General features: G+C 38.6%; 2 protein-coding genes across 2 annotated transcripts in view; both read right to left on the bottom strand.

Moving 5' to 3' along the window:
* The window catches only part of RPS24 (ribosomal protein S24), a 773,435-nt gene extending 757,326 nt beyond the window's left edge, over positions 1–16,109 (bottom strand). Inside the window, exon 1 of the transcript XR_008205033.1 lies at positions 16,104–16,109. The gene's annotated coding sequence lies outside the window, so the exon portion shown is untranslated. The remainder of the gene's footprint in view (positions 1–16,103) is intronic.
* Positions 16,110–19,468: 3,359 nt separating this feature from the next.
* Positions 19,469–27,966, bottom strand: part of LRMDA (leucine rich melanocyte differentiation associated) — a 641,585-nt gene continuing 633,087 nt past the window's right edge. Inside the window, exon 7 of the mRNA XM_052676797.1 lies at positions 19,469–21,613. Coding sequence (XP_052532757.1) covers positions 21,534–21,613 — 80 coding nt within the window. The 3' untranslated portion in view covers positions 19,469–21,533. The remainder of the gene's footprint in view (positions 21,614–27,966) is intronic.

The following is a 27,966-nucleotide window of genomic DNA, read 5'->3' as shown; positions in this document are numbered from 1 at the left end:
GATGTGTAACAGATAGTCTTTCCTTTTTATAATGCCGAATTTCCATGCCCTTTCCAGTGGAGGATCTCCAACTACTTAAGAAAGCTTTAAAAGCACTAATGTTCATATTGCCTTTGCAAGGTGAGCCTTTTCTGCACTTCTCACACAGGGAATCAGCAATGATAGGCACATGGCAGCCCCAAAGTAACTCAGCATCATCCGTGTAGCAAGGCTGGAAGGGAAGCTGGGTCTCCACTGCTGAATGCCTGGGCTTTGCGCACCACAAAATACTCTCACTCTTTTTCTCCCTCTTCCTACTGAAACAGTGAGCTGCATTTCCCAAATCTGAAAGCCTTTGTTCCTTTTTCAGGGCTCGATTACGCTTCTATTGTTGCAGTCTGAAAAAATGTGCAGACATAGCAGACGCATTTCTCATTTTAGGTATGGTACATGTCAGTGTTTATGCTTTTGTTAGCTGGCCTAATTATCATGTGTCCTCTAAAACTCTCTGTTGTAATTACCACTCACCATACTGACACCTACTGCTAAGGAGCGAGCTGATCAGCTGCAGGATTTCTTTAGTCTTGGATCCCGCCAACAAACTGCATGTGACACCAACAGATGTTTCTGGTTTTAAAACAGTGGGAACTTCATGAACTATTTTCCCCAACCTCCCAGGAGCAAATGCCACCATAGTTGAAAAGTTGGAAACGTTTGTCAGGCTCTGAACAAAGCTGTGAACGAATGCTACAGTAATTTACTTCTTCTACAGTTTTTTATTGTGTGTGTTTTTTTTTTTTAATTATTATTTTTAAACAGCAGATGAGACTACAGAAAAGACCATTAGCAATAGCAGTACTGTGTGGGATTTTTCCAGCACAGACTTTATGTTATCTACATATGTGTTACAGAACATGGGAAGACAGCTAATGAGAATATCACTCTGGAGAGTACTTCTAACTCTGTCTTTTGTAAGGGATTGCCCATTAACTCTCAGGGCTGCTCTGAGTTGTGTTTGCAGCATAAAGGGAATAGTTTGGCTTGGATTCCATAGTTGTAACCATACAGGAAGAAGGGAGGAAAAAAATCAATAAGTTCAGTGTAAGCAAAGTCAGAGCAACCTTTAAAATAATAAGACAAATCAATTTATTTCTCAAATGTCTTTATTTCCAAATGCCACTGTTTAGTGCTTTCTGCTGTCATTGACCATGACATTTGAGAAAACTTGGCTCCTAGTCATAGCTGCAGCTGAAATTACCATGTAACAACCATGTGAAAAGATTATACATTCACCTAAGTGGAGATCTGCTATAACAACCTTGTCCTGTGAGGTAAAGAGGGTTTAGGAAGAGGCAGAAGGCAAGAACGACAAGTTTTAAATATGGACAGAAAAGCCCTTCTTTATTGCTATATACAACGAAAAGTAATTACAGAGAAAAATGAAAGCTGCTTCTTGCTGTTAGCAGGAAGAATAAGGGAATTCTGTTCCTTTTTAAAGCTTGGAGTCCATTTTGATATAATTGGTTCCAGAATTATTTATGACATTAATTGCTGCATTATCGACTGCCTGTCAGCTCTTCTGGCAGTTAGTCCATCTTTCTTACCACAGAAAGCTAGCTCAGCCCAAACTAGACTGACAAGCTAATTATACCCATCTTCCCCTTCAATGACAAATGCTGCTCATCGGAAACCTTTCTAGAAATAAGCTTTCATTCTTTCTCCTTTTTCCTGAGCCAGACACAACCGATATCTCAAGGTACAGATCACAGCTGAAACTCTGCTCACAGGGCTATTAGCTCTGAACATCTCACTTGAGCCAAAAAACCTAAGCATCTTATGTTATCAAACTGTATGTCATTCCCTGATGCTGGTTTTCAGTGGATGTGCACTGGGCCATACCTGTCACTCAAAACTGTGGCAGATGGAGCGAACCTGACTGCATTAGCTGGGCCCTTCTTAACAGCTGAGGCAGCCCTCTGACAGCAATTCCAAAACTCAGAAGAAAGACTTTGCATTTTCCTTATGTAAGCTTCCAGAATCAATATTTTACAGTTTTTATTTTCCTTTATTTCACGAAGGGAGGGTGACATTACTAAGAAGAAATGTTTCTTTGGGGAAGAAGAATGGATCAGAAGCACTACTGCAAGGCTGAAAAAGAGGGGAAATACAAGAAGAAAAGAGAGGACTTGGTCAGCTCCCCTGCATGGGAATTCAGGACTGTGTAGCCTAGTGCCTTGAACATGTGCAGGGTCTCTTTGTTATTGTGTCATATGTAAGCTAGCAACAATTCCTACACGCCACCAACTCCAAGGCAAGTGGCTTGGACTGTTACTTGGTCTCTTTTTCAATATTGTGGTTGTAACCATAAAGATCTGTGATTTGTTTTTCTTTTTCTTTCTTTCTTTTTTTTCTTTTTTCTTTTTTTTTTTTTCTTTTTTTTTTCCTGTTATTGTAATGGTTAGGCTTTGAAACACTACGTACTTTAAAAAATTTGCCAGTTCTTAACAAATTTGGGTATCACTTATATAGAGGGATGGGTAATAAAAATAATGATAATAACAACATTGGCCTGCACTCCTCAGTATCTATTGTTTTGCACTCCAGTTCACTTCCATTTCTCTGTAAGAATTTGAAGTAAATGCGTTGGCTCGTAGCTGGACAAAGATTCAGTGCCTATTCCAGATGGAAACAACCATATACATACCAGATATATGATAAAGCTGATATAGAGTGAATTTCAGTCAAGTTTTTACAGAACAAGATTCAGCACTACAGTCGTTCAGCAGGCATCCCCTCACATACAGTCACCAAATAAAAGGTAAGTTCTGAATTATACCCCAGCCTAGAGGAAGAACTTTCAGAACAGAAGGTGGCAGTGCAATGCAAGATGGCTGCTGTGACCACCACCTAAGCCTGCTTTTCAGTGCATTCCATATGACAACGATCAGAAGCACAAAAGTGAATTTCAATTAAATAAAATTGATGTCAGTATGTCAACAGGTCTACAGTAAAAAATGACTGTGGACGTTTGCAGTTGCAGTGGTAAATTTTCATTTTGTTTATCTGCAAAAAATGATACGTATGTGCATAAATGGTAAGAAAGCTGATTTCAGTGAGCAAGGGCTGCCTTGGTTTACATCCTGTCCTTTTCAGAGCATATCTGAAATCCTTATTTCAGAAAACACTTGCTTGGACTGAACCAGCTCCCAGGGGTGAACAGCAAGTTGCCAAGCAAAGTGGGGGCAGTAGTTGACTAGAAGTCTTGTGCATTTTACACTTTGTCTAGCTAAACTCCACCAGAAAATCAGTACATAAATTGAGTTTGAAGCTTTACAAATTGGATATTTAAACCACTCCACACCTATAAATTGTGCAGTGCTGGAGGCCATTCTTCTTTAGTCACTATTCTTTCATGACAACAAGACCTAGTGGAAAGAATTCAGCATTTTATAAACAGAGTAACTATATGCTAAAATACTGTGGAAAAAGTAAGAAAAAAGGAAGTAATATAAACAGTAGGCAAAGCAGCAAGGTTTTTGTCAGTGCTTTGTGTTTTCTGTTCTAATGCACATATTGTTACGAGCAGAAAGCTACTGTATTTATGGGGTTCCCAAGATTTCGAGAAGATATGAAATGTGTTCTTTGCATTTTTATAACTTTTTTGAAATCAGACCAATTCTAGCACTAAGGATCTCTTCTAATGTTATGAAATACAAACACAGTTATTTCATTTTATCACACCCAATGTCAAATATATCATACTCTTATTTAACACAGAGAAAAACTGTAGCAAAAACAAATGATTACTCATGAGATTGAGATGAACTCTGTCTGTGAGACGTAAATTGCTTATAAATGCAGTAAGACCTTTTTTTTTTTTTTTTTTTTTTTTTTGTGCTGGCTTTCTGAGAGCATATAAAGGACCAGCCGCTAGGAAATTATTATTAATGTGATATATTAATGTGATATATTATATCACTACAAGTTGTTGATTTTTTTTTTTTTCCCTGAATAAACCTGGACTTTTTTTTCCCTATCATCTATCATGCATCATTCTTTCCTTTCATCTCACTGACCATAATTCAGGTAGCTGATATGAAGTTTTCTACATTTTTATGTTCGTGTTGAATTGGTCTTTATAAAGCTTATTCACAGTAAGCATTAAGCAAGTCTGTAGAACACAAAGTAATCCAAAACAGGAAAATATTTTTTTCCTGCAAAACCATCAGTAAATGTATGAAGTAATATTCAGACAGCATGTCAGCATTTCTGCCCAATAGTATAATGAGGTAATAAGTTATTTCAAGAGCACAAAGAATAGTAGCCCACTGAATTTTCATTTCTAGAGGTTAAACGAACAGCATTATGCTTTAAAAGAATGCCTTCCACAACCAAAATCAGTGTATGCTTTAAGGACTCACTGACAGCTGAAATAAAGTCAGTAGGGCTTGTATACTGCTGACCTTGATAGCTTTTCTGTTTAAAACATTTTAAAGGTACATGTACAACAACATTGGAGAGGGAGAAAAAAAAGAAAGCAAATGCCAGAAGATCTAATAGAAGCAAGATGCATTTCTTTTTGACTTCTAATTAATCAAGATAACATCTCTTTCAGCTATTAGACAGTAAAATCAATAACCTGGGCAGTCTGACTGCCAGTTAGACTTATACGCCAACACCTATTATTGGCAAAACTGTGATGTATTTAACCATTTCATCCTTTATTATATTAAAAAAGGCAACCAATCTCTGTGAGAGAGTACAGAAGATAGTCCAGCACCACAGCAAGTTGTTTTCCCATCTGCGGGCAAATTTTCCACCACTGCCCCTGCATTCCTGCTCCTTCCTAATACCTTTTTGTAACTGCTATTTTGCTTTACTGGAGTGACCACTACAGAAATAAACCAAACCAAAGTACCCCAAACCTCACTAGCAAATGTTAAAGGAATGTGGAAATTTGTTTCTTCTGAAAATCAGTGGCATCCTGAGTAAAGCAGCACTTGGAGTAATGCTGCTATAAGCACTAGAAAAACAGTGCAGAAAAAGAGGTAGCACCCGAGCATAAAGAGGCAGACCTCAGAAAGGCTAATCATTACAGTGGTTTCATTTCAGAGGCAAGTTAAATAGATTCTTTTACATAAACTGCCTATCTTGAGGTCCTGCAACCTCTTCCCTTGGTCAATAATCCCATTAAAGTCCATGACATTCCTATCCAAGTGCCAAATCCTGAAATCTTTTTTCTCATTAATTAGCTCATTTCCCAAGCAATCTCATTGAATTTAGATTCTTTAATCAATGCAGACAAAAATGGCCAATTCCCAAAAGAAGAAAAGATCCAAGCTGTTTTATCTACTTTTAGGAAAGCTTTCAGGCTTTTGCACACCTTCATTTATGAGGCAAAAGATTTTTCTGAGACTGACATCTTGAAGGCCTTAAAAGCTTTGGAACTGCTCTTCTCTTCACTAGCCAGGCAACTAACCAGCACTAGAATCAAGGGTCTTCAACAGACCAGGAAAACCAATTAAGTCCATTTTGGACCTGCAGTTAAGGCAGAATCTGGTCCAAAATGCAGTGAATTACTGCTGTACAATATAAAATTCTTTTCCTTCCACTTCACTAACAAAGACTATTTTCCAACTGAATTTCTGTATAACTAGGTTTAACACTTCAAGTTTTCCATCTATAGATTAAGTAAATAAAAATTTTCAAAATATTCTTAGAAATAGAAATAGAATGTACAAGTCTAGGAAATGGCATTGTAGAGTGGCCCCGGCACACTTTATGGGGCTGTTTATTTTCATTCCTTCTCAGAGTTAGCCATTAAAAGAACATCTGAAGCCAAAAATGTTGCTAAAAAGGACTGGATCTTGGACTGTAATTGGCACAGGATATGTAAAAAGCAACATTGCTCAACACATTCAATCAAATTACTTCGCATTTGCATATTTAAAAAGAGTACTACAAATGGACCAGTAATTATGATATTGAAGTGTTTTTATGCTATATTTGTCTTTTTCTATTATGCACAGTGATCAGATGTAGAGTTAATTACACTTAATAATGACAATTATGGCTTTATTTTACAAGCTAGCAAATGAACTCAATCAGGCGAATGCTATTCGAGTTATAACAGAAGAGAAATACCTAAAATCAACATTGCTCTCTAGGGTTCTTTTGACTTATCTTCCTTTGCAGTGCCAATGATCCATTGCAAAGTGTGGGGTAACTCCCATTAAGGCAAATAAGAAAACTCTAGCTTACATAAATGCTCTGGAATTATCCTGCAAAACAAACAAACAAACAAGCAAACAAAAAACAAGACAAAAAGAAACACCACCATCAACAAAAGGAGTTTCTGTTATGGGGAGAAATAATGATATTTTTTGCATAATTGACAGCAAAAGAAGTTCTGCACGAGACAAAAAACAAATGGATGAAACCTGACACTGTAATTCAAATGAAGCTGTTCTGAACTTTCATCTAATTTCTTTGAACTAATTCCTCAATTATGATAAAGAATAACCAAACCCTGTATTCAATAGTAGGTGATGCACAATGAAGAAAAATACTTAGGAATGGACCTTCTGCCACAGCCTCATCTCTGCTCCGTGGAACACAGTGACTAACAATGATCATTAAACACTTATATGTGATTTATGAAGATTGCCAACTATTGTCACAAATATTTAAAAAACTGGTTTAAAAATATACTTCCAACCACTCTGACTTTCTTACTGCTCATCATTATCATTACTATAAGAGCATGAGGCATTCCTCATGCTTTAACCCCAACAATATTCTTCTTACTAATTCATGTGTCTGTTTTTACTTCATATAATATTTCATTATACTTCATTTCAATGTGTCTAAGAATGTAACACATACAAAAACCTTGTCAGAACTAGATATTTCCAGACTATAAGCAGCTTAGCAGGAAGATATTATCCAAAAGTGAAGAGAACCTACAATCTCAGTCTCCCATTCTAATTCCTTTCTGAACCAACTGTGGTGAACAACCACTCAGTACCAATTTGTGCTAATAGTCAAAACCAGCTGAAAGTTTTCCAAGAGATCCCTGTCTTTTTTGTACTGGGGAGCCCAGAACTGGCCACAGTACTCCAGATGAGGCCTTACCAGAGGAGGATCACCTCCCTCGACCTGCTGGCCACGTTCTTTTTAATGCACCCCAGAATGCCATTGGCTTTTTTGGCCACAAGGGCATACTGCTCCTCATGGCCAATCTGTCATCCACAGGACACCCAGGTCCCTCTCCGCAGAGCTCCTCTCCAGCAGGTCATCCCCCAGCCTGTACCGGTGCATGCAATTATTCCTCCCTAGATGCAAGACTCTGCATCTGCTTTTGTTAAACCTCATCTGGTTTCTTACTGCCCAGCTTTCCAGACTGTCCAGGTCTCGCTGAATGGCAGCACAGCCTTCAGATGTGTCAGCCAATCCTCCCAACTTCATATCATCATCAAACTTGCTGAGGGTGGCCACTATCCCCTCATCAAGGTCATTGATGAAGATGCTGAACAAGCCCAGACCCAGCACCAACTCCTGAGAAACACCGCTAATTACAGGTCAACCAGACTCTGCACTGCCAATACGACCCTCTGTGCTCTGCCAGTCATTCAGTTCTCAACCCACCTCACTGTCCACTCATTTATGCCACGCTTCTTCGGCTTTGTTATCTCCATAGTTCTTGACTACATATCTCTGAAGAGGAGAATTTTGGAGGCAAACTCCACCTTCCAGAAGAGTTCCACTTTACCTGTCTTAGGCAGAAAGACAGACTCAAAGATCATCTTTTCCCCTGCACTGGTATTGAGGCAGATTATCTTCTGTACAGAATCCCTATGGGCAGCATCTCCCTACTTTGTCCGTCAGCAATACTGGTACCTGCTGCAACCTCACCACTGAACTATGTGCCTAGCCTTTCCTTTAGTTTAGACACAACAATAGGTTCTCCAAGCGAATCCCTCATAAACATACCCTTCAAGGCATAAGAAATGATGAAATGGAGGAGTCTAATTCTGAGCATCCTTTTCTTCCAGAGGGCACCCAAGTCAAGCAAGTTTGAATGTCAGTGTAGCTGATATTAAGGCTGTCATAGAGAGAAACATTCAGAGTCCAGGTCTATATTAGCATGCCAACTTGACTTCTCCTAAAGCTATTTTTCATGTGAGGTTAAAAAAAGGGAGATCTTCAATGATTTATCACTTTCGTATTTCCAACTCAAGATAGAAGTACGGTAATGTTTGTTTGTTTTTACAATGTTTTCCACTTTTAGCTGTATTTTTGGGGGGAAAGTGAAGAAGACTGTTTAAAAAATGTTTTTAAATCTCAGACAACAAAACAGCATTCCTCTAAATTAACAAAATGGATAGATTTAAGGCAACAAACAAATTTATCTGCCAATCCTCTCATTAAGCTGAACAAAAAATGTAAACACATTCATTCATTGAAACTTCTCTTCCTCCACTGTAACATCTATAATGTCTGTTTTAATATACAGAAGGAAATACTGTTAAACCCATGCTTGATTTATCACTGTGCCTAGGTAGCCAAAAGATTTAAGTAGAAACCATTCCAATAGCCTGTAGGTACCTCTGACTTTTTAATATAAAAGAGTTTTTTTTCCACTTTGACTTGCCAGAGGATTCGCATTATCAGAGGCTGATTGTATTTGGAAAATGCTAAAATTGAATCCTCTGTACTCACCTCCCAGGCTGTTAAAGAGAAAAGTAGCCCCTATGCTAAACTGGAAGCTAGATGAGGAGTAGGCAGACATCCACTGTAATCAATGACAAGCTAATGGGCTGCTGACCATAAATTCTCTGGAAAACTTGACATGAAGCTCTTGATTCAAGTGATCTTTGCTGCAATCCTTGAGCCATTTCAAACAATCAGTTTTATTTACAGAAAATTTGGGGGCCAGCATTAAGAAATGCACTACTTCAAAGAAAGTCATCTTGATAGCTTAACATGATTATACCTTGCAAGGAATGTTATTTTCAGTTGTCTGCACCTTTACAAGGATGCAATCAAAAAAGCAGGTTGTAAAATATCCAGAGTTATAGAATCAATAAATCAATAAATTTTACTCTTTGGTACAATAATCATAATTATTGGCTGGATTCTCAGCTAGTGTTAATAAATAACAGGGAGGCATGCATGACAAGTTGCTTCATCAGCATCTGAAGCTTTGCAGTATTTATACATTTTGATTATTAAGGAGTTTCTTTGGCAAGTCAATGCTATTTTTGAGTACACAGTTCATGTGTTTGGGTCACCCTTACAGAAAGCTTGAAAGACTTATCCTTCTGACTTGGGGGAAGATTTCCAGAAAAAAGGGTGCTGACCTCCTGTCTGCCTACTTGGTGGCTGGTAAATGTTAGCACAGCTTGATAATATCAATTAGACTGGGAAGCTTTATTTTAAGCTTTCTGAACTATCACTACTGCCTGTGTCCACTTGTCTTTTTTATTCTCTAGATGTGCCATGACAAGTATTAAATGCGACACACACCAAACTTTGAATGTCCCGCAGCCAGTTCCAATGGCTTGGATGCTGTCATTTCGAGCTACATCAGGAGCAGTGGCTCAATGGCTGCATCTGTGACACATGTCAGAAACTTTTAAATGTCTGCTCTTTTTTTCATCAGGATGCTTCTGTATCCTAGCTGGGGAAGAGATGACATTTTGTGTTTGGGTGGAACTTGTTGTAGCTCCCTCTTCCTGCCTCCTCTAACTGTCAGCCTGAGTTTCCCCTAAACATATCAAAATGCAGGCAAATAAACCTTGTCATTTAGAAATATATTCGGTAGTAACCATGCTTGAAAACAATGTTTTAGGAGGAACTTGGGCACATTTTCTCATAGAATGATGCGCTACACAAAACACAGCGCTAGGCTATTTCTGACCTTTGTTATGTGCCGCCTTAGAAGATTGATGTGCACAACTCAGATACACATGAATTCCTTAATGTTTCTGTTCTTTTTCCATTAAAGTGGAATAATTTGGCATATAAAATACACAGTACAATAGGGTGCTTTTTCCAAGGCTTGGTAGAATTAATATTTTGATAAGAATATAAACTGTAAAGGTAGAAAATTGATCTGCTAATGGATAATAAGGGGTAACAGGGCGGGACTCCAGGAGTTGAAAACCCAGTTCAGAAGATCAGAGCAGTCTTACATAACAATCAATTACATATATGTAATTCTGTAATATCACATTGGGGTTTCTTTGTCTTTTAAAATTAAAACAAACAAAAAGACTAAAACTGGACTCTTTCATTATGACATTTTCCTTTTGGGTTTAATTGGTACAGCCATTTTTCTTTCTTTCCCTGGCAGCGTGAGTTCTTCAGATTCTCCTGGATTTATCTGTGACTGTGTATGGGCAGCCAGACATGTTTCACACAGTTAAGCACTGTGTAATTTTACTCTGGGGCTCTCTTTGCCCATTTCATCTGGCAGTGTTTCAGTCAAATTTGACTAGCAGTTGGACATAGAAAAATTTTAGCTTATTAAAATATTTATTTGGGCTCCTAGTTAAGCTTCTTATTAAAAAAAATAATCAAGAAGAGAGATGCAATGGTGGCACATGAGCTAGAACATATGTGCAAATTTGCAATTTAATCAAGTGTTTTTGAATACATATCATAGAGGCAAATATTCCCACTAGTACTAGATAAATCCTCTAGAGGGATTCTAGGGATAGTGATTGCTTTATAGGGGAACCATTCTGCCCATTTACATCTGACAGCAAAGAAAGCAGGACTCAGATGTGAGATGGACATTTAGCAGAGGGTAACCTGAGACATTGTAGAGAGCGTTGCCAAACCTAAAAAGCTATCTACTCTTGCTTTGGGATAGGTGAGTGATTCACTCCTCAGAGCTGCACCCAGCATTTGCTGGGTACACACCACAACGTGCATTCAACCCTGACATTCAGATATTATTGTTTGGTTTTGTTTTTAACTGTGAGGCACTGGATCACCATTTATTTCTTTACTAGATGGAAGACCATCATTGCAAGCAAAATTTCTTTAACTTCTACTAAACTCCAAATAAGCTATTTTTGAAGCAAATGCTGCCTTGATGCTCTGAAGTTCAAATAAAAAAAGTTGATTTTAAACAAATAACCAGAATTATACTGCATAGAGTCAAGAATTTTCTTTAGTATTCAACATAAGAGGAGAACTGGTGAGTGAGAGACAGAAAGAAAGGTATAAAGGACCAGAATATACTTGCTATTTTCAATTGTGCATCACTGGTTAAGTAACGAGAAATAAGATTCCCAGACTTATTATGATGCTTCCTTTCTTCTCCGAGGGTATAAGGAGAGATGCAGTCATCAGGATAGGAGACTTCTTATAAAAGATAGCATTCTGCATTAGCCAAGAGCTACTTCAATTTATGGAATCATGACACAGCCCTGATTCCGAAAGCAAACAAAACCACAGGTTTGTAGAGATATTTTCAAGCACATTGGATAGAAGGATGAGAATAATATTCTGAAAATATGGCCTCAAACTCAAATTGCTCAAAAAATTTATAACTGTTATCATTGTTATTTATGTTGCAATACCCTTAGGGATGAAGTGTAACAATGACATTAACAGTGGCATTTATTTGGAATTTTTTTTTTTTTTTTAAAGGAGGTTAAAGTAGAAAGTTTTGTACAAAATAAAAACAGAGTGAAAACGAAATTATTGTGATATCTTCTTGAAACAGAGATGACAGGAATGTTTTAGTTAATTTTGTCTCAGCATCCTATCAGATAAGGGCATGTTACCATCTACACTTTTCCAGTATGGAAATAGAATCATATATTTTTTATTTTAGTAGCTTTCAAAAGTAAACCACTAAAACAAGCACAAACTGAAACCACCTCTTCTGTTGAATAGTCCTCAAATCTAGACTTCTACCTTCTTGTAAAAAAATAAAATAAAATAAATCCATATGTTAGAAAAGTCTGGAGGTCTGGAAAGTTTGCTCAGTTTTCAGAAAGCGTGTCTGGCTTTTCAATTCAGTAAAATGAGAACTGCAGTTTTAAAAACCAAATGACAAATGTAACAGAATGTCTTATAGACCAAATCCACCATGCTTTCATTGGAGTAAAATCCACACACCAAAAACATCAGATCTAACTAAGTGCTTAAGAATAATTACTTCTGGAATAGACTAAACTTCTGTAAAATAATATTAATTTCCATTCTGATAGATAACAGTGTTTCAACTGGCAAACCCTCCAGGAATTTATCAGCCAGCTGCTGCCTCAGAACTAAAAATCTGGGCTTTATTCTTACAACTGATGATAGACATTCATATTTTTATACTGCATATTCTGGTTCTTTATGTCAAAGAGCATGATTTTCCTTTTTTTTTTTTTCTTTCTTTTTTTTTCTTTTCTTTCTTTTTTTTTCTTTTTTTGATGCCTCATTAGAAAATTCAAATAATTCCAGCATTAAGCTGAAACTTGTGCTTGCTTCCATATTGCCACTGAGTGCTCCTTGATGAGAATGAATGCATATACAGTGCAAAATATGCAAGACTACTGCATCCTATTCCTGGCTTTGTTAGCTCAAAGCAGACCTGTTTTTTTCTTTTTAAACTGCGTGCGTATTCCTGTGTTTTGTGATATTTGCTCTTGCTGCCATTGATATTGAAAGCTTTGCTCCTGACATGAAAGGGAAGAGGATAAGACTCAGAATGTGCTTATACTGTAAACTTGTGATTAACATTAACAGCTGGTAGGTTTTTTACTCCTAAGCCTCATAAATACAGCTGAAAAAGCATTTATCTGAAAGTGGAAAATGAGGGCTTAGCTAGATCTGTGCAAAGCTTTCATAATGAAAGCCAGAACTAGCCTGATTTGGGAGACTTGCTAGAGGTTTGACATTCAGGCCAGGTTTGCTAACCCCTCAGTGAATGTAGCTGATTTACAGTTCCAGGTGAAAACCACTTACAGCTCAGTAGTGGTTTTGGCTGAACAACACTTTCAGCTTCTGCTCAAAACTGAAACTTACTGGGTGTGAATCCACAATAACCAAAACTTATTTAAAAAAGAAATAAAAATAAAAAAATTGGCATGAGCATCACATGAACGGAAAACACCCAACTCTGAGAAACCCAAGTGCAACAAGCAGTAGCTGGGGGAAAGGTATGTTAGATATTATAGATATTGCAGCTCCACCTTCATGTGAAGTAATGGCCAAAGAGGTGTGTAATTAGTGGAACTCAAACTAAACGCATCAGGCACCAGTTGATAACTTTAGTTTATCTGTATTTCCAAGCTCACTAACAATTCAATTGCCTTTTGTAATATCCACATTGTAGAGGTGGTGATTTGGTGGTTTGGGAAGTAGCCAAGGAAACAGACTCGAAGTACAGTGAACTTTCTTCCAAAATTGATGTTGAAATTTGGCTACCTGAAACACATTACAAGTCATGGCTAAATCAGTAGAGTATTAAAAAGGAAATGATCTTGAGCAGAGAAGTTTTTCTTTTCCCCTCTCCTGCATTGTAATCCTCTGACCAACCCTAAATAGACTACTAAGCTAAAGGAAATTAAAGAAAAGATGAATAAAAAAAACCTCAAGCTGGGCCAAATTCATCCCCAGTGTAGCTTAGCTCAAGTAGAGTTAAGTCAATGGAGTTCCACCAGGGATGAATTTGGCTTATTGTCAAAAGGAAATGAAGCAACTGTGCCCTCATTTACAGCTATCAACTTAAACAGAAATTTCATTATATGGGAATTTCTGAAAACAATTCCTAGGTAAAAAGAAAATTACTGAGGTTGAACAGCATGTGTGTTTGAAAATTCCCTGAAGTCCACAACTGTCCCCTGACTTGATATATACACTAAATGCTGAATAACTGGATGCACACATTGTTGCAAAGGTCTTTTAAAATCAGAGAAGCCTATAAAATGTACAAGCAGCTTGTATTCAGATATATTAATCTTTCTTTGTTTTCCCTGTATTTAACCTTAAATACTGGACTGCAAAAAATAGTGTTAATTTAAAAGTCACAGTAAAACTGCAAATAAAAGTTATACCAGCTATATCAATTTCAGTTAGATATTCTTTTTTTTTTTTAATTATTATTTATTTTTCTCTACACAAATTTAAAATTAATATAAAACTTGGTTTTGCATTGGCAGCAAAACATTCAATTAGAATGTAAAGTATTTCCAAGAAATCTTAAACTTGCGCTGGGAGGATGTTTAGAACGTACTTAGAAACTTACTCTCACAGCCGTAATATTGCATGGAATGCGATAAGATAGAATATACTTTTACATTATAATCTATGAACACAAACAACTTGGAACAAAATATATTTTCCAACATGCTGTTCCCTTAAAATGCTAAGGATGTTGAGATGATGATGATATTTTGTGAATGTGCCATGACCATGACTTAGTTTGTCCTTAAAAATATCTGCTCCTTGAAGGCTTGTGAAAATCCCGATCTGAAACCTTAATCTAATTGTCAGCAACTCTAAGAAAGGGTCAGCTCCAGGTTGACAACACTACCAGAGGCAAGTCCACAAGAGTCACCTAACCTAAAAGGTAACTTTTAGAAAGATTCAGTTATTTAGTATCATGCATGGAAAAGATATTAATTCAAGTAAATCTGATGAGATAGAAGTGGTGGGTGTATCTTGCACATTCTCACATTACAAATGCCAAATAAAATACTCATAAGATTTTTTAAGAACAAGTTAAAAATGCTTGGAAGAAGTCATTTTTTTGTGGACCTGTCTGAGATCTTTGTAGTCTTTTCTAATAATATCAGAAGTAAAATGAGTATTAACTGTAGGTAAGATAATAGTCTCTACTGCCTAATACTGCCAGAGTGGAATAAGGAATCAAAGGCCATATCAGTTACTCAGTTACAGGCTAACTCAATAGAGGTCCCACACAAGATGGCATAAGCCAGCTTGGCCCTTCAAGCGATTTAGACCTGCTTATATATAGCAGTGCCCATCTGTGTCATAGAACTGGTTAGCACAGCCACAGTCCTGCTGTATATGGTTGTTTTCTCACAGTCATATTTTATTTGGTTTTATTCCTATTATAAGGAGTAGAAAGATTTTAACTAAGTACCAGAAGAAGACTATGCAGTGAGAGGTAATGTTTACCAGTTGTATATGTAAAGACACTATAAAAAGCAAACTATGCATTTCAATATTTATATCACAGAGAAGCAGAAATTTCACCTGAAAAACAAAATGGGAGCACTTAGCTATTTCATGTCATCGCTTGCAGAGCACTGAAGCACTGACATGATAACTGGGGCAGACATAAAGACAGGGCAGGACAAAAAGAGAGGACAACAGCTAGCAGAGCATGCAAGAACCCTGACTTGATATCACCTGAGTCATTGTGGTTTCCCCAGACTGATCCTACAAATAGCTATATTCCAGGAAAGTTTAAATTAATCTCTTTCTTTCACGTATGCTACATATGCCAACAGTGGTGAGGCTCAGTCTGAGTCTATACAAAATGCACTCATTCAGAACCTTACCACAAATGCTGCATCTAGCAAAGCTCTGCTGGAGGTAAACTTTTCCCAAGATGTGAATATAGTTGACAGGAAAAAAAAATTAACATACTTATCAGCAATAAGTGAACCCTGTAATTTGTAGAAATAAATGTCGTGAGCACAGGTAGATTTGCTTCTTTCTTCAGAGTTAAACAGGAAGACCAATATCCAGTGATTCAGACAATTCTCTGTGTCATTTTCCCTCCATCTGTCCCACTAGCCTTCACTATACACCTCTTATTGGAATAAAAAGAAATACTGGGATGTTGGCAGGAGGCTCACCTCAAATAAGACAGTAAAGATGAACCTACACTATTTGTTTAGCAGTGCTGGTCAAGCACAAGTTAACATTTTTGCTTCAAGATAAGAGCACTAAGGTATTTTGGGACCCAGGAGCTGCAAAGGCAGCAACTGCTTCCACAGCAATACCAAGAGGTGTTAACTAAGGGGCTTCAGGGTTGGTTTGTACAGCACATTTTCTTTCCTCTGAATACTCAGAAATGTGGTGGTAGCTGCCACCTCACCCTTAGGTCAGAGGAGGAGTACAGGATCATAATCCTGACTCTCATCTTGTCAAGACATAACAGCTTTAAAGCCTACACAGTACAGGTGGCCATCTTTTTTGGACTGCCATAGATGCTGAATGACTCCTCCGCACTGTATTTTGCTACCATTTACAGCCACTTAGCCATCTTTTTCTTGGAGAGAAGGCTCCTCTGAGGAGAAAGGAAACAGTGCTGTGCCCCAGCACTGCTGAAGCTACCACTTGCGCGTCCTCACGTACATGCTTTCATCAGCACAAAACTTTAATCTCAACAAGAAACAACAGATGGGAACCGACCAATAGAAAGAATTCAGAAAGAGGAGACAACATCCCAGCACGGAAGCTGTGGTTGCAGCTCCCTACAGTGAAGTCACCTGTAGGTATTATGGCCAGAGAGAGTTTTAAGAAAGATTTGAGAATGGATAGCAAGAACAGAAGTTGTTCTTTTCAAAGAAACACCTCAATTACAAAAGAGCATGCAAAGGTGGCCTTTTAATAGGACACACCAGGGTAGTATTGCTGGCAGGACACCTGCATGTGCTGCTGCCTTTCACACAGGTGTCCCCTCCTTAAATCCAAGTACTCTTCTGGATGCCAGGTAATGCTGAAACATGGGATGACGTGAAGGAAAGTCTTCCTTTCCACATCATATAAGTTACACTGCAGACTCAAATAAACCACACTGTTACAGTAACTTTGCAGGGCTCAACAAAGTCAGTGCATTTTGCTGAAATTCAATGAGTTTTCTAAACAAGTAATTGTGTTAAAGAAAGGAGCACTAATAAAACATCATAAGCACAGTTTGCACAATAGATGTTTGTTATTATGCTACCAAATAAACCTGTATTTTGCCTTAATTATCTTAATAGCAGTTGTACTCAGAGAAGTCCAGAAAATACAAAAGCTTCTATCTCCATTGCAAAGGTTGAATAGACTACTAAAGCTAAAAGTCTTCCCATAACAACATACATTTTATTTTTACCTTTTTTCCTTTCTTTGTGAGTGCTCTTGCATGTGTCTGCGTACAATTTACTAACTGTGCTGTTCTTAAGAGCTGGCAGACTTTTGCTCAAGCTTCCGTCATAGTCTATCCATACAGAACACATGGAACTTCTGACAAAGCAGAAAACATGGGAAAAAAAAGGCTGAAGAGCTTCAGAAATGCTAACTGCATGTATGGAAAGGCAGGTTTGTTTAAGGGTTTTCCTTGTTGTTTTTCTTATGGACTTCCACTTCAACATTCAAGAGGCAGGTGTTTGAGGACATCTTCAATTCTTCTTAGTGCCCAATTATCTTCATCAGCTAAACCCACGTTAGCCAAACCAGTGGGTTAAATACATCGTGCAGAAGAAGCAAAAACATCTGAAAAGAAAATGTTACACATATTAAAAAAGATTGATGTTTATATAAAAAGCAATAAACCTGCATACTTGATTTTAAACAATATTCTAACATTGATTTGTTATTCATATATTATCACAGAATCACAGAATCATAGGGTTGGAAGGGACCTCAAGGATCATGAATCTCCAACCTCCCTGCCACAGGCATGGCCACCAACCTCCACATTTAATACTAGACCAGGCTGCCCAGGGCCCTCTCCAATCTGGCCTTGAACACCTCCAGGGACAGGGCATCCACAACCTCTCTGGGCAGCCTGTTCCAGAACCTCACCACTCTCTCTGTAAAGAATTTCCACCTGACATCCAACCTAAATTTCCCCTCCCTCAAATCAAAACCATTTCCCTTTGTCCTGTGGTTATCAACCCTTTCAAAGAGTTGATTCCCCTCCTGTTTGTAGGCTCCCTTTAGGTATTGAAATGTTGCAATGAGGTCACTCCGCAGCCTTCTTTTCTCCAGGCTGAACAAACCCAGCCTGTCTTCATAGGGGAGGTGCTCCAGTCCCCTGATCACCTTCGTGGCTCTCCTCTGAACCCTCTCCAATAGCTCCCTGTCTTTTTTGTACTGGGGACTCCACACTTGGACACAGTATTCCAAATGGGGCCTCACAAGAGCAAAGTAGAGGGGGACAATCACCTCCCTGTCCCTACTGGCCACCCCTCTTTTGATGGAACCCAGGATGCTATTTGCCTTCTGAGCCACAAGGGCACACTGCTGACTTACGTTGAGTTCATCTGTCAAGACCCCCAGGTCCTTCTCCACAGGGCTGCTCCCAAGGACTGCTCTTCCAGTCTGTACGGATGCCTGGGATTCCTCCGGCTCAAGTGCAAAACTCTGCACTTTGCCATGTTGAACCTCATCGAGTTCACCCGGGCCCACCTTTCTAGCCTCTCGAGGTCCCTCTGAATGGCATCCCTTCCTTCTACCATGTCAACTGCACAACTCAGCTCGGTATCATCATCAAACTTGCTGAGGTTGCACTCGATTCCATCATAGATGTCATTGATAAAGATGTTAAAGACGCCGGGCTCAAGACAGACCCCTGGGGGATGCCGCTCATTACCGGCCTCCACCTGGACATAGAGCCATTGATGACTACCCTCTGTCTGCGGCCTTTCAACCAGTTTCTTATCCATCGAGTGGTCCACCCATTAAATCCACATCCCTCCAATTTGGAGATAAGGATGTGGTGGGGGACTATGTCAAAGGTCTTGTTCAAGTCCAGGTAAATGACATTGCTTGCCTTTCCCTTGTCCACCGATGCCGTCACTCCATCACAGAAGGTCAGCATGACCTTCCCCTGCTAAAGCTGTGCTGGCTCTCTCGGATCACACGCCCATTCCTCACGTGATCAAGCATGTTATCCAGGAGGATCTGTTCCATGATCTTCTCAGGCACAGAGGTGAGACTCACTAGCTTGTAGTTCCTGGGGTCCTCCTTGCTCCCTTTCTTGTAAATGGGAGTGACATGACACTTCCTCCAGTCATCCGGGACCTCATCTGACAGCCACAACTTTTCAAATATGATGGAAAGCTGCTTGGCAACCACCTCAGCCAGCTCCTTCAGAACCCTGGGATGCACGCCATCCGGCCCTATAGACTTGTACACATTCAGTCTCATGAGGCTGTCTCGGACCTGCTCTGTCCTCACAGCGGGTGGGGATTTACCCCCCCAGTCCCCACCTAGAGGTTTAGGAATGCACGGCTCAATCCTTTTATCCTTTTGATTTTCCATAATCAGTGACATTTAATTTGAATTCCTTTTAAGCAAGTTGTAATTAGGGCTTTATCGTATTTAACTATAGGTATATAATCCCTTAAGTCAAAACAGAAACGAAAATGGATGGCACTGTGATCAGATCTCTCATTCCAAAAATATTTTTTGCCTCCAAAGCTTTGCATGGAAGAAAACACTTCTGAAAATGATACAAATAGTTTTGACATTAGGCAAAGTAAACAAGCAAAATAAACATGGAAAAATCATACGGTCAGTTTGCAAGTGCTGTTTATTGTTTGAGGCAGGGTTAAAGCCTTTTATAAAGACAAGAACATATATGCAACCAGACTGAAAGTGACATTAGGTTATTCTAAACACCCGTATTCAGAACCTGCTGCTTATAATATGCCATGGCCAAAACACGTGTAGGCTTCAAAAAGAACAATATAATATGAACAAACAAGAACTGCTGTTATTTCAGTAGCCAAGAGAGAAGACAAGTGCCATAAATACTTTTAAGAACTATTTCTGAGGGAAAAAAAGAAAAAAAAAAGAAAAAAAAATGGGCCTGTAGTTTTCCTTTCTCTAGTATCTCCCAGGATAACTTGCAGGACATTGTAACTATTGTAACTGTGCAGGACATTATCAGACTCATTACAAGTGACCAAAGCCTACTTTACAAACACCAGTTTGTGTAGCAAGTGGTATGAACTAGATCACTCTATATTGTTCATCACTGATTTTAAGTATCTGCTTGATTTATTACAGACTTCTTGAGTAAATGAAGTCTTCCAGTTACTGTGCAAGGCCTCAAACCCTCAGCAGCAGCAAACTTTCCTCTGTCACTCCATCAGTCTCACTATTTTACACAGATCAAATTTTGTGATTGGCTTAAACATCCAGTTCACTTCTCCGCACAAAAACAGTGGACAACTTCTAAAAATTAACATTTATCCTTAAGGAAAGTAAATTAAGAGCACCATCTAATTACATACAAGCCAAACACAGCCAGAGAGTGGTGACACTCAGCCAGGAACAATATGCATGCATTGTGAACAGTCCAGAGAACAGTATTTTTGCATATTCCTGTGCCAACCACACTGTAACTAGTAGCACTGAACATGATATATTTGTTAATTATCAGGATCATTTTTCACAGAAAGATGTTCATGATTCCAAGTATCTCAATCCGTTTCTCAGAGAATCAAGAAATAGGCTATGCATTGTTGGTTTTTCACTGAAAACTTCACAGTAGCCTTTCTTATGTACACTCCAAATGGGATTAAACTGAACTTTTCTCCAGAACATATTAGTAAAGCTGTTAATTATGTTAATTCCGCCAGTTAATTTTATTGACATTTTTCCCTGCTGAGTAATCATATCCATCTGGTGGCAATTTTATTTTACATCCCACTTTTTAAGCCCTTTTTCCTTCCAAATTTAAGTGCTTAATTCTAAATGCACTCTCTACACAACTAAAATATATATTGCATAATAAACCAGGAATAATATACACTGTCAATATTATAATTGAGTGCCTTTCCAACTACAGAGAGAACCTATGCTACTATTGCAGTATTAAAAATGACCCCTCTTCTGAAGATCAAGGTAAACAAATTCGAGATGTTATTTAATAACTAGAAAATTTTGTTCGTCTGTAAAACTGCTCAAATCTTTTTCCTTCCCTTATAAGCAAAAATACAAATTGATTGTTCACTGATGAAATATTTTCTGGATATATCTTTTCATGCTGAAAAAAAGAGTAATCCATACAGGTTCATTTGTGGAAAAACCAAGAATACCCTGTGAAGAGGATTTGTATGAGCATATAGGAGATGATAGAAACAAAAGCACTTAATTCACAAGAAAAAAAAAAAAAAAAACTTAGAGCAGATAAGGGGCTTTTTCATCTGAAATTACAGCCCTACTCTTTTATAAACACTTTGATATCACCAGCACTCTCACTCAACAGGCGAGGGGGAGATAAACATGCTGCTTTTGTGTGGCGCCAGCCAATGGAGCATGCTCAGTGAAGGCCCAGGTGTGACCCCGTCTCTCCTGCGTGTAGCAGCTGGACCGGGCAATCCATCATGCGCTCCTCCTGTCAGGCTGGGTGCTCTGCCACAGCTGTCTGTCACGCTGGTGGATGGGACCTGCTTAAAGGCAATCATGTCAATCTCTATGTGACTACTCAGACTGAGATGGAAGGATGATCTTGACAGGCCTGGCAAAGTCAGCAGAAGGCACTAGAGGACTTTAGTTACAGGCTTAAAATTTAGATTCAATTTGTGCTTCTCGTGTGGAGGGACTGAAGTAGCATGAAAGAATGCAGTGTTTTATAGCTGGTCGTCTCGGATGAATCTGTTGCCTTCGGAATGTTTTCCATAGTAAATGTAGCGACATTTTCCCAAGATGCCTACAGGAAAGAGGAAATGAATTGTAATTAGGAAAGTCGTGGAAATTACAATTAGGAAAGTGATGCAGAAGCACAAAAACAATTGAAAAATTTGAAAGAGGGAAGAGAAGGGTTCTCTTGTCTTGTAAAAGAAAGTTTGTTCATTGGAAATATCCACTATTACCACTTCAATCAGCAGCGTGTAACCCACAGGGAAAACGTATGCTCAGATACCTGTGTGAGCTATCCTGTTCAACAAATATCCATAAATGTCTTCAAAAATTGAATCACGTTGATACATCATACGTTGTATTTTAAATCACTGTAACCCTCTGCAGGTTTTGAAAAACAGAGAACATGGATTGGACTCACATTTTGTACTTTCTGCAGTCTCCATACTCTATGTTTAAATGGTTTTCCCAGTGAATAATAAACAATTCCAATAGTTAACTATGCTAAATATCTGTGCACATGGAGAATGCTTTCAAAAATCAGTCAGAACACTGCCTTTGGGAGAGTAGGCACATTATTCTCTGTGCATGCAAGAGGTAAGATGCCTGAGGAAGCTTTAACTGCTGTGAGTGAGACATACATACCTGCAGATCTCACGACTTTATTCAAAAGCATCCCCTCTGGTAGTACTAAGTGGTATGCAAAAGCGTAAGTTCACAGTCACATCCCACCTGTGAACATCCTCAAAGATGCTAAATTTTACTAGCAGAGTTATTCTTTGTTCCCCCAGGCACATACAGTCAAATTAAAGTCACCTCTCACACACAGAAGTAAGGTGAAAGAGTCTCCTCTATCTTGGGAATGTCTAGCACAGCAAGTACTGACGTACCTAGCTCATCCCCATAAGGGCACACATAACCTCGCCAAAAGGAGACAGTCACTGCCATACGTAAAGGGTAAAGATGGGGGAGGAGCTGACCCTCTATCCCCTGTAGTTCTGGCTTTCCACAACTCACACAGCAGGTATTGTAGCCACCTCCAGTATCAATGAAGTATGCAAGTTTTTATATTCTGAATCTATTTCTCCAGTGTAACGTGCACCAGATAAGAACCTAAAGTCTTGAAAGGCATGGGCTGTGGCCGTGTAACCCATTCTCTTCTTTCCTTCTAAGACAGGACAGTAACACATTCTTACAGGGAAAAAAAAAATTGATTGTCCTGTCACTCATTGTGAAAAACACATTTCAGGAAAGCAGAAGTGGAGACAATATGGTGCAGAGCCTGATCCCACTCCCTTTCTCCACAGAGCTTTCATAATTTCAATTTCCATCATTTCAATAGTAAAACACTTTCTACATGTAAAGCATGATGTTTTCATTCCTAAACAAGCATCTAGCAAAAAGCAAATATTTTCCCCTAAACAGATGGTATTCCAAGTCAAACTGCAGCAGGCATTATGTTGGTAACAAGGCCATTTGGAGCTCTAAATGTAAAGGATATGAACAGTTTATTAATGGTATTATTCAGACTGCTTTTTCCCTGGCATTGATAGAAGTGTTGTTTGAGGTCTGCCGCATTTCTTGAGGACTGGAAGCAAGACTGTTTATAGAGATGCTGGTGAGAGAGAGCTGTTTGATGAATGCTGGAGACTGTAGCTAGGTGTCAGCGCTTAGAAAATGAGGCAAGGACATGAGGTATTAATATTGTCAATGATCTCTTGACAGGAAAACAGATACTGCATTCACCGTCAGATTTAAATAGACATCAAGTGCATTAATGACAAAAGGGCAGACTTCAAACAAAGGGGGCTGTATGGTGCTGCACTGAGCGAGTCTCCGAGTTGGCAATAACCTGATCTGAAAAGACACTGTCAGGACTACAGACAGGCCCCGAATTGTGTGCGGTGACAGAAAACAGAGATGCTGACAGAGATACCAGTGCCATATTATGCCAAGTATATTCCTGCGCTGTCTTCAGCCCTAACTAAATCTGACATCATTTCCTATCGCTTATAGTATTCTCCTCTGCTCCAGCAGAATATTTCTCCCCAGACATCATTACAAACTCCAGTGTAGTTTTAAAGTTACTGGCAGGCCTGTTCTGTCATGGAGGTTGGGTCTAGAGGCCTAAGGATAACCTCAGTCAATCTAAATTTGGAGCTTGCTGGAGAAGTGCTCTCATTTTCACTGATATCTCAGCTACTTGAGGTGATCTGAACGCTAAAGTGTGAGGAGCTGTCACCTTGAATAAAATCCTCAAAGTAAAGACGCTCGGTTCCTGGGATGTTCAGCAAAGATGTCGGACAGTCTGGCAGCAGGAAATGAAATCCAGCTGCTGCTGCTCGCCTGGGGATAAAGGTGCTTGGGCTAGTGACAGTTAAAGTCAGCTGAAATTTTTGAACTCCTGCAGCCTACAATTGTTTAAATTAAGGAAGTGTTGTCTCCACAGAGATTCCCTACCAAGGCATACAGCTGTGATTAAATTGCCAGGCATATTACACACACACTGCTCAGAGAGTCTTGATAAAAGCATAGTTGAAAGTGTTGCCATGAAACTCTATTTATCATAAAGGTTATTTGTAAAACAATAACCTGGCTCATAAATTAAATGTAGTGACTGCTTGGGTTTTGTTTTGTTTTCTCTCTCCTTCTCCAACCTCCCTTCGACATCTGCAGAAAACCAAGAACTACAAAAAGCTGCAGTAAGGAGTCTGATGCTAAGATAAGTCATACATGAATTTCAGCATTCTGCAGTTTGCCATCCTGCCCATCTGCAATTCTACTCTCTTCTTCCAGTTCAGGGGCGTGAGCACACTGGAGATTTTGCACACAGACAGGGGGAGGAACAAGGGGGAAACAATAAATCCATGACTTTTGTGTTGTTTTTTAATTAAAATATCCAGCATTGGCCATAATAAGCTAAGTACACCTCCGATGCATCAAAACAACATACAGCATCCCGAATGAGGTTTCTGCTCACGGTTCTTGAGAAATGACAACACAAGGTCTCTTGAGGGATCATCTTCCCCCAAATGAGGCTTCTAATTTTTCTTAAGTAGCTGCTTCTACCATCACCACAAGCTGTTAAAACTATAATTATGAAAAAAATGCATTGGAAAAAATCATTTTTTAATTCACTCTTTATCTTTTAAATGTTTTTCCTTTTCAGAATGGATGTTCTAATTATGCTGGTAAGTAATGACCTTGCAGTTGCTTGCATGTGTTTTGGTATCAGTCTTTCTTCACAAACACATTGTAATGTCAGCAACACCAGCTTTTCCCTAGCTGAGGGAAAACCCAATTATCCAAATAAATAAATAAATACATACATACATACTAAAGCGCATGAGAAATTGTTCAAGTCATGTTTGCTCCTTTTAAATTGGGCACGTGTTTCAGAGAGCTGCTGTGCAATTGGGTCTCCGGACACTTTCCCAGAGTAAGAAAAGTTTGTAGATCTTCATGTATTATGTAGAAAATAGTAAAAAGAATTTGCAGTGAGATGCACTAGATTTATAGATAAGACAGCCTCAGCTATTGGTCTAAATTCAGCTCAAGCCAACAGAAGCCTAAGGGAAATGTTATCTGGTGGTATCTCATGGTCTCTCTTAGGTCACACTTTTTTTTTCTAATAAATAACTGCTCTGCATCTATTTGAAACACCTTTCTATCATCATTGTGAGGGGCATCTGCTAGCAGCAGCACAGCCTTCTCTGACAGCATTCATCTTTCTTTAAAAAGCAATGGCTAAAACTAAACAGTCAAGTCAAAACCTCAGCTTCTCCCACTCAAAACTATCGTCACATCTGCTCAAGATGCCCCTCAGGCACCCATTTTAACATCAAACGTTTTTAACAAACCCTTCTGCAACCTTGAACAACAAAGTATTCACAATTTAAATTGTTTGCCAAACACACTGGTTTACAGCATACAGCAGGTAATGCATTTCAGCATACAGTCCCTTGCCTACCTATCATGTAGATTAACCTGCGTTTAGCCCACTGTGGTCAGACAGAGTGCGAAGATTGTTCATACATAGACTCAATATTCTAATGGGATTTCACTTTGCCTAAGTTTAATTTGAGTACAGTACCTAAATCCTCCACTGCCAATTTGTATTTGATCCATATTCATCTCTTTTTCCACAGCCTGCTGTTGTATAGTTTTGCTATGGGCTATTAAACAGCTGCCATGTTCCACCAAGAAGCTGGGTGCATTTCACTGTGGTTATACTACCAATCTGCAAATTGTTTTGAGACCCTTCAGGATGAAATATCAATACCATTATCTTTTTTTTTTTTTTTTTTTTTCCTCCACAAGCACTTGGGCATTTTCTACAATTAATGAACAGAAGTTGCAAAATTCCCTTAAATATTAATACGAACTTCCTTCACAGGAAATAATTCCCTACCTACAACATTCAGAGGAGAATAAATACTTATCTACAAATAATTTCACATCTACAATGCTACTGATTTAGGCAAATCAGTTGTAGTAATTTCCAAGTCTAAAATCCCTTTATCTAAAGGTATAAGTGAAGCTGTTTTGAAACAAAAAAAAAATCCTTTTGCTCAGGAGTTCAAGAATTTTTCTTTTTATGTTTGTCTTCATGGAATATTAACAACTTTACATCTACTTGATAATTTCTTTTATTTTAAATTAAGTGAAGCACTGGGGTTTGTCAAGAAACTAGGAAACTAATAGTCTCAGACTTTCAGTAACATATATGTGGTAACATATAGACTATTTTGTTCTGATCAATCAGCATTATGCATATACTCTCACAGTCATTCTAGTGTTGTGCTTTTTAAAAAAGATAAATGAAAAATCATTCTAATTATACCTGAACTATTTATTCTATATCATCATTAAGAACATGAAAGCAACTAAATGCCGTAAAAAGCATCAAAGTATTTTCAAACACATTTTCAAAATACTTGCTTTTTTATCCTCAAGAAATATTTTCTGACACAAACTAATTGAAATGGACCATCTAATTATTTTAAAGCAAGAAAATAAAACTTTTTTAAAAATGCCTGAAACTCAGGCAAATCAGCCCAATATTTGCGCAGTACAGATTCATGAAAAGCTTCACAGAACACAAGGTTAGACTTGAGGAGAATGTGATAGGAAGGGAAGATGCTAACTACCCAACAGTGATAGTGATAGAAAAATAGAGAATAAACAGAAAGTTGACATGGGCCCAAGCAGTGAGCTTTTAGTTTTACTAAGTCTTGTGGCTGTAACACAAGGGAGATACTTTACAAATGCAAAAAATGAACTTCATTCATTTTTCTCAAAAACACTGAATGCTTTTCCAAGTCACTCAATCTTCAAAGGTCATTCACTTGCTTTAAATTTTAGACATTCTAGGCATTCATTTATTTGTTGTCAGGCCTTCCAGTTGTTTTTGTAGGTATGTAGAAACAAGAACAATAGTATGAGGAATTAGGAACAATAAATCATTTACCTTTTGTGAACTGTTAAAGCCAAAAGCAGAAAAGAATGCATTTGAGGGTTTTGTGACCCATTATGAATTTAGTTACAATTTTATAATGATAAACTTAATGAAGGACAGAAATGGCATGAGTTATAGATGGACTTCTTGTTCTTCGCACTTGCTTTTGGTGAAACGGAACAATTGTTTCCACTGAATATGCTCCGGCCTGTAAAGTTTCTGACACAGGACCCAGAGATCAGCTGGAAGATAAGTGTAAGGGACCATCTAAGCCACTAAGCGTTCTTGGAGCAGCAAAGTATGTAACTCCAAGAGATCTACTTGAGCTTTCACCATGTCCTGCCAACATAAAACCCAGTGCCACGCAGCAAACAAATCACTGTCAGTATGGAAGAGTTCAAGCTAAAAAATGCAACGTGATCCAGAAGAACAGAAGAGCTGCAGCTGTTAGTGTCAACATGGAGGAATCTATGCCCACTACCATTCAACCTGCTTGTTGTGGCTGCAGCTCCCAGAATGCCTGACTACATGTAGGATTCAAGGCAAAAGGTCAAGACTCCTTAAACCAGTGCAGTGGGAACAATAGGAAGAGGCTCATACAGCCAACAAAGAAACAAAAATAATTTGGTTGCACTACAGCTGCAAGAGACTGAGACATGTCCAGTCCTCATGCAGGCTAACCCCCTTTCAGCCGTTTCTAGCAATAGGTGCACACATGAAGGGTCACTCCAGTGGTGACAGAACACAAATTCCCACTCTCCTGTCAGTATGCTCAGTCCCCCTGACAGCCAATTTCCCAGGGCCCTCACACTCTGAAACCCCTCCTTTCCATTCTCATCCTTTTCTATGGAAATTCCCGCTGGTCTATTTCCCCATTATAAGAATTTTGAAGGAGAGATGAGTACAGTGGGCATCTTCTACAGTCACGTCTCTCTCCATGTCTGCGTCACTATTTTGTATCCATT

Source organism: Tympanuchus pallidicinctus, unplaced genomic scaffold (genome assembly GCF_026119805.1).
Source record: "Tympanuchus pallidicinctus isolate F22 unplaced genomic scaffold, pur_lepc_1.0 scaffold16, whole genome shotgun sequence".
NCBI lineage: Eukaryota > Metazoa > Chordata > Aves > Galliformes > Phasianidae > Tympanuchus > Tympanuchus pallidicinctus.
This window is presented reverse-complemented; position numbering and strand designations above follow the sequence as displayed.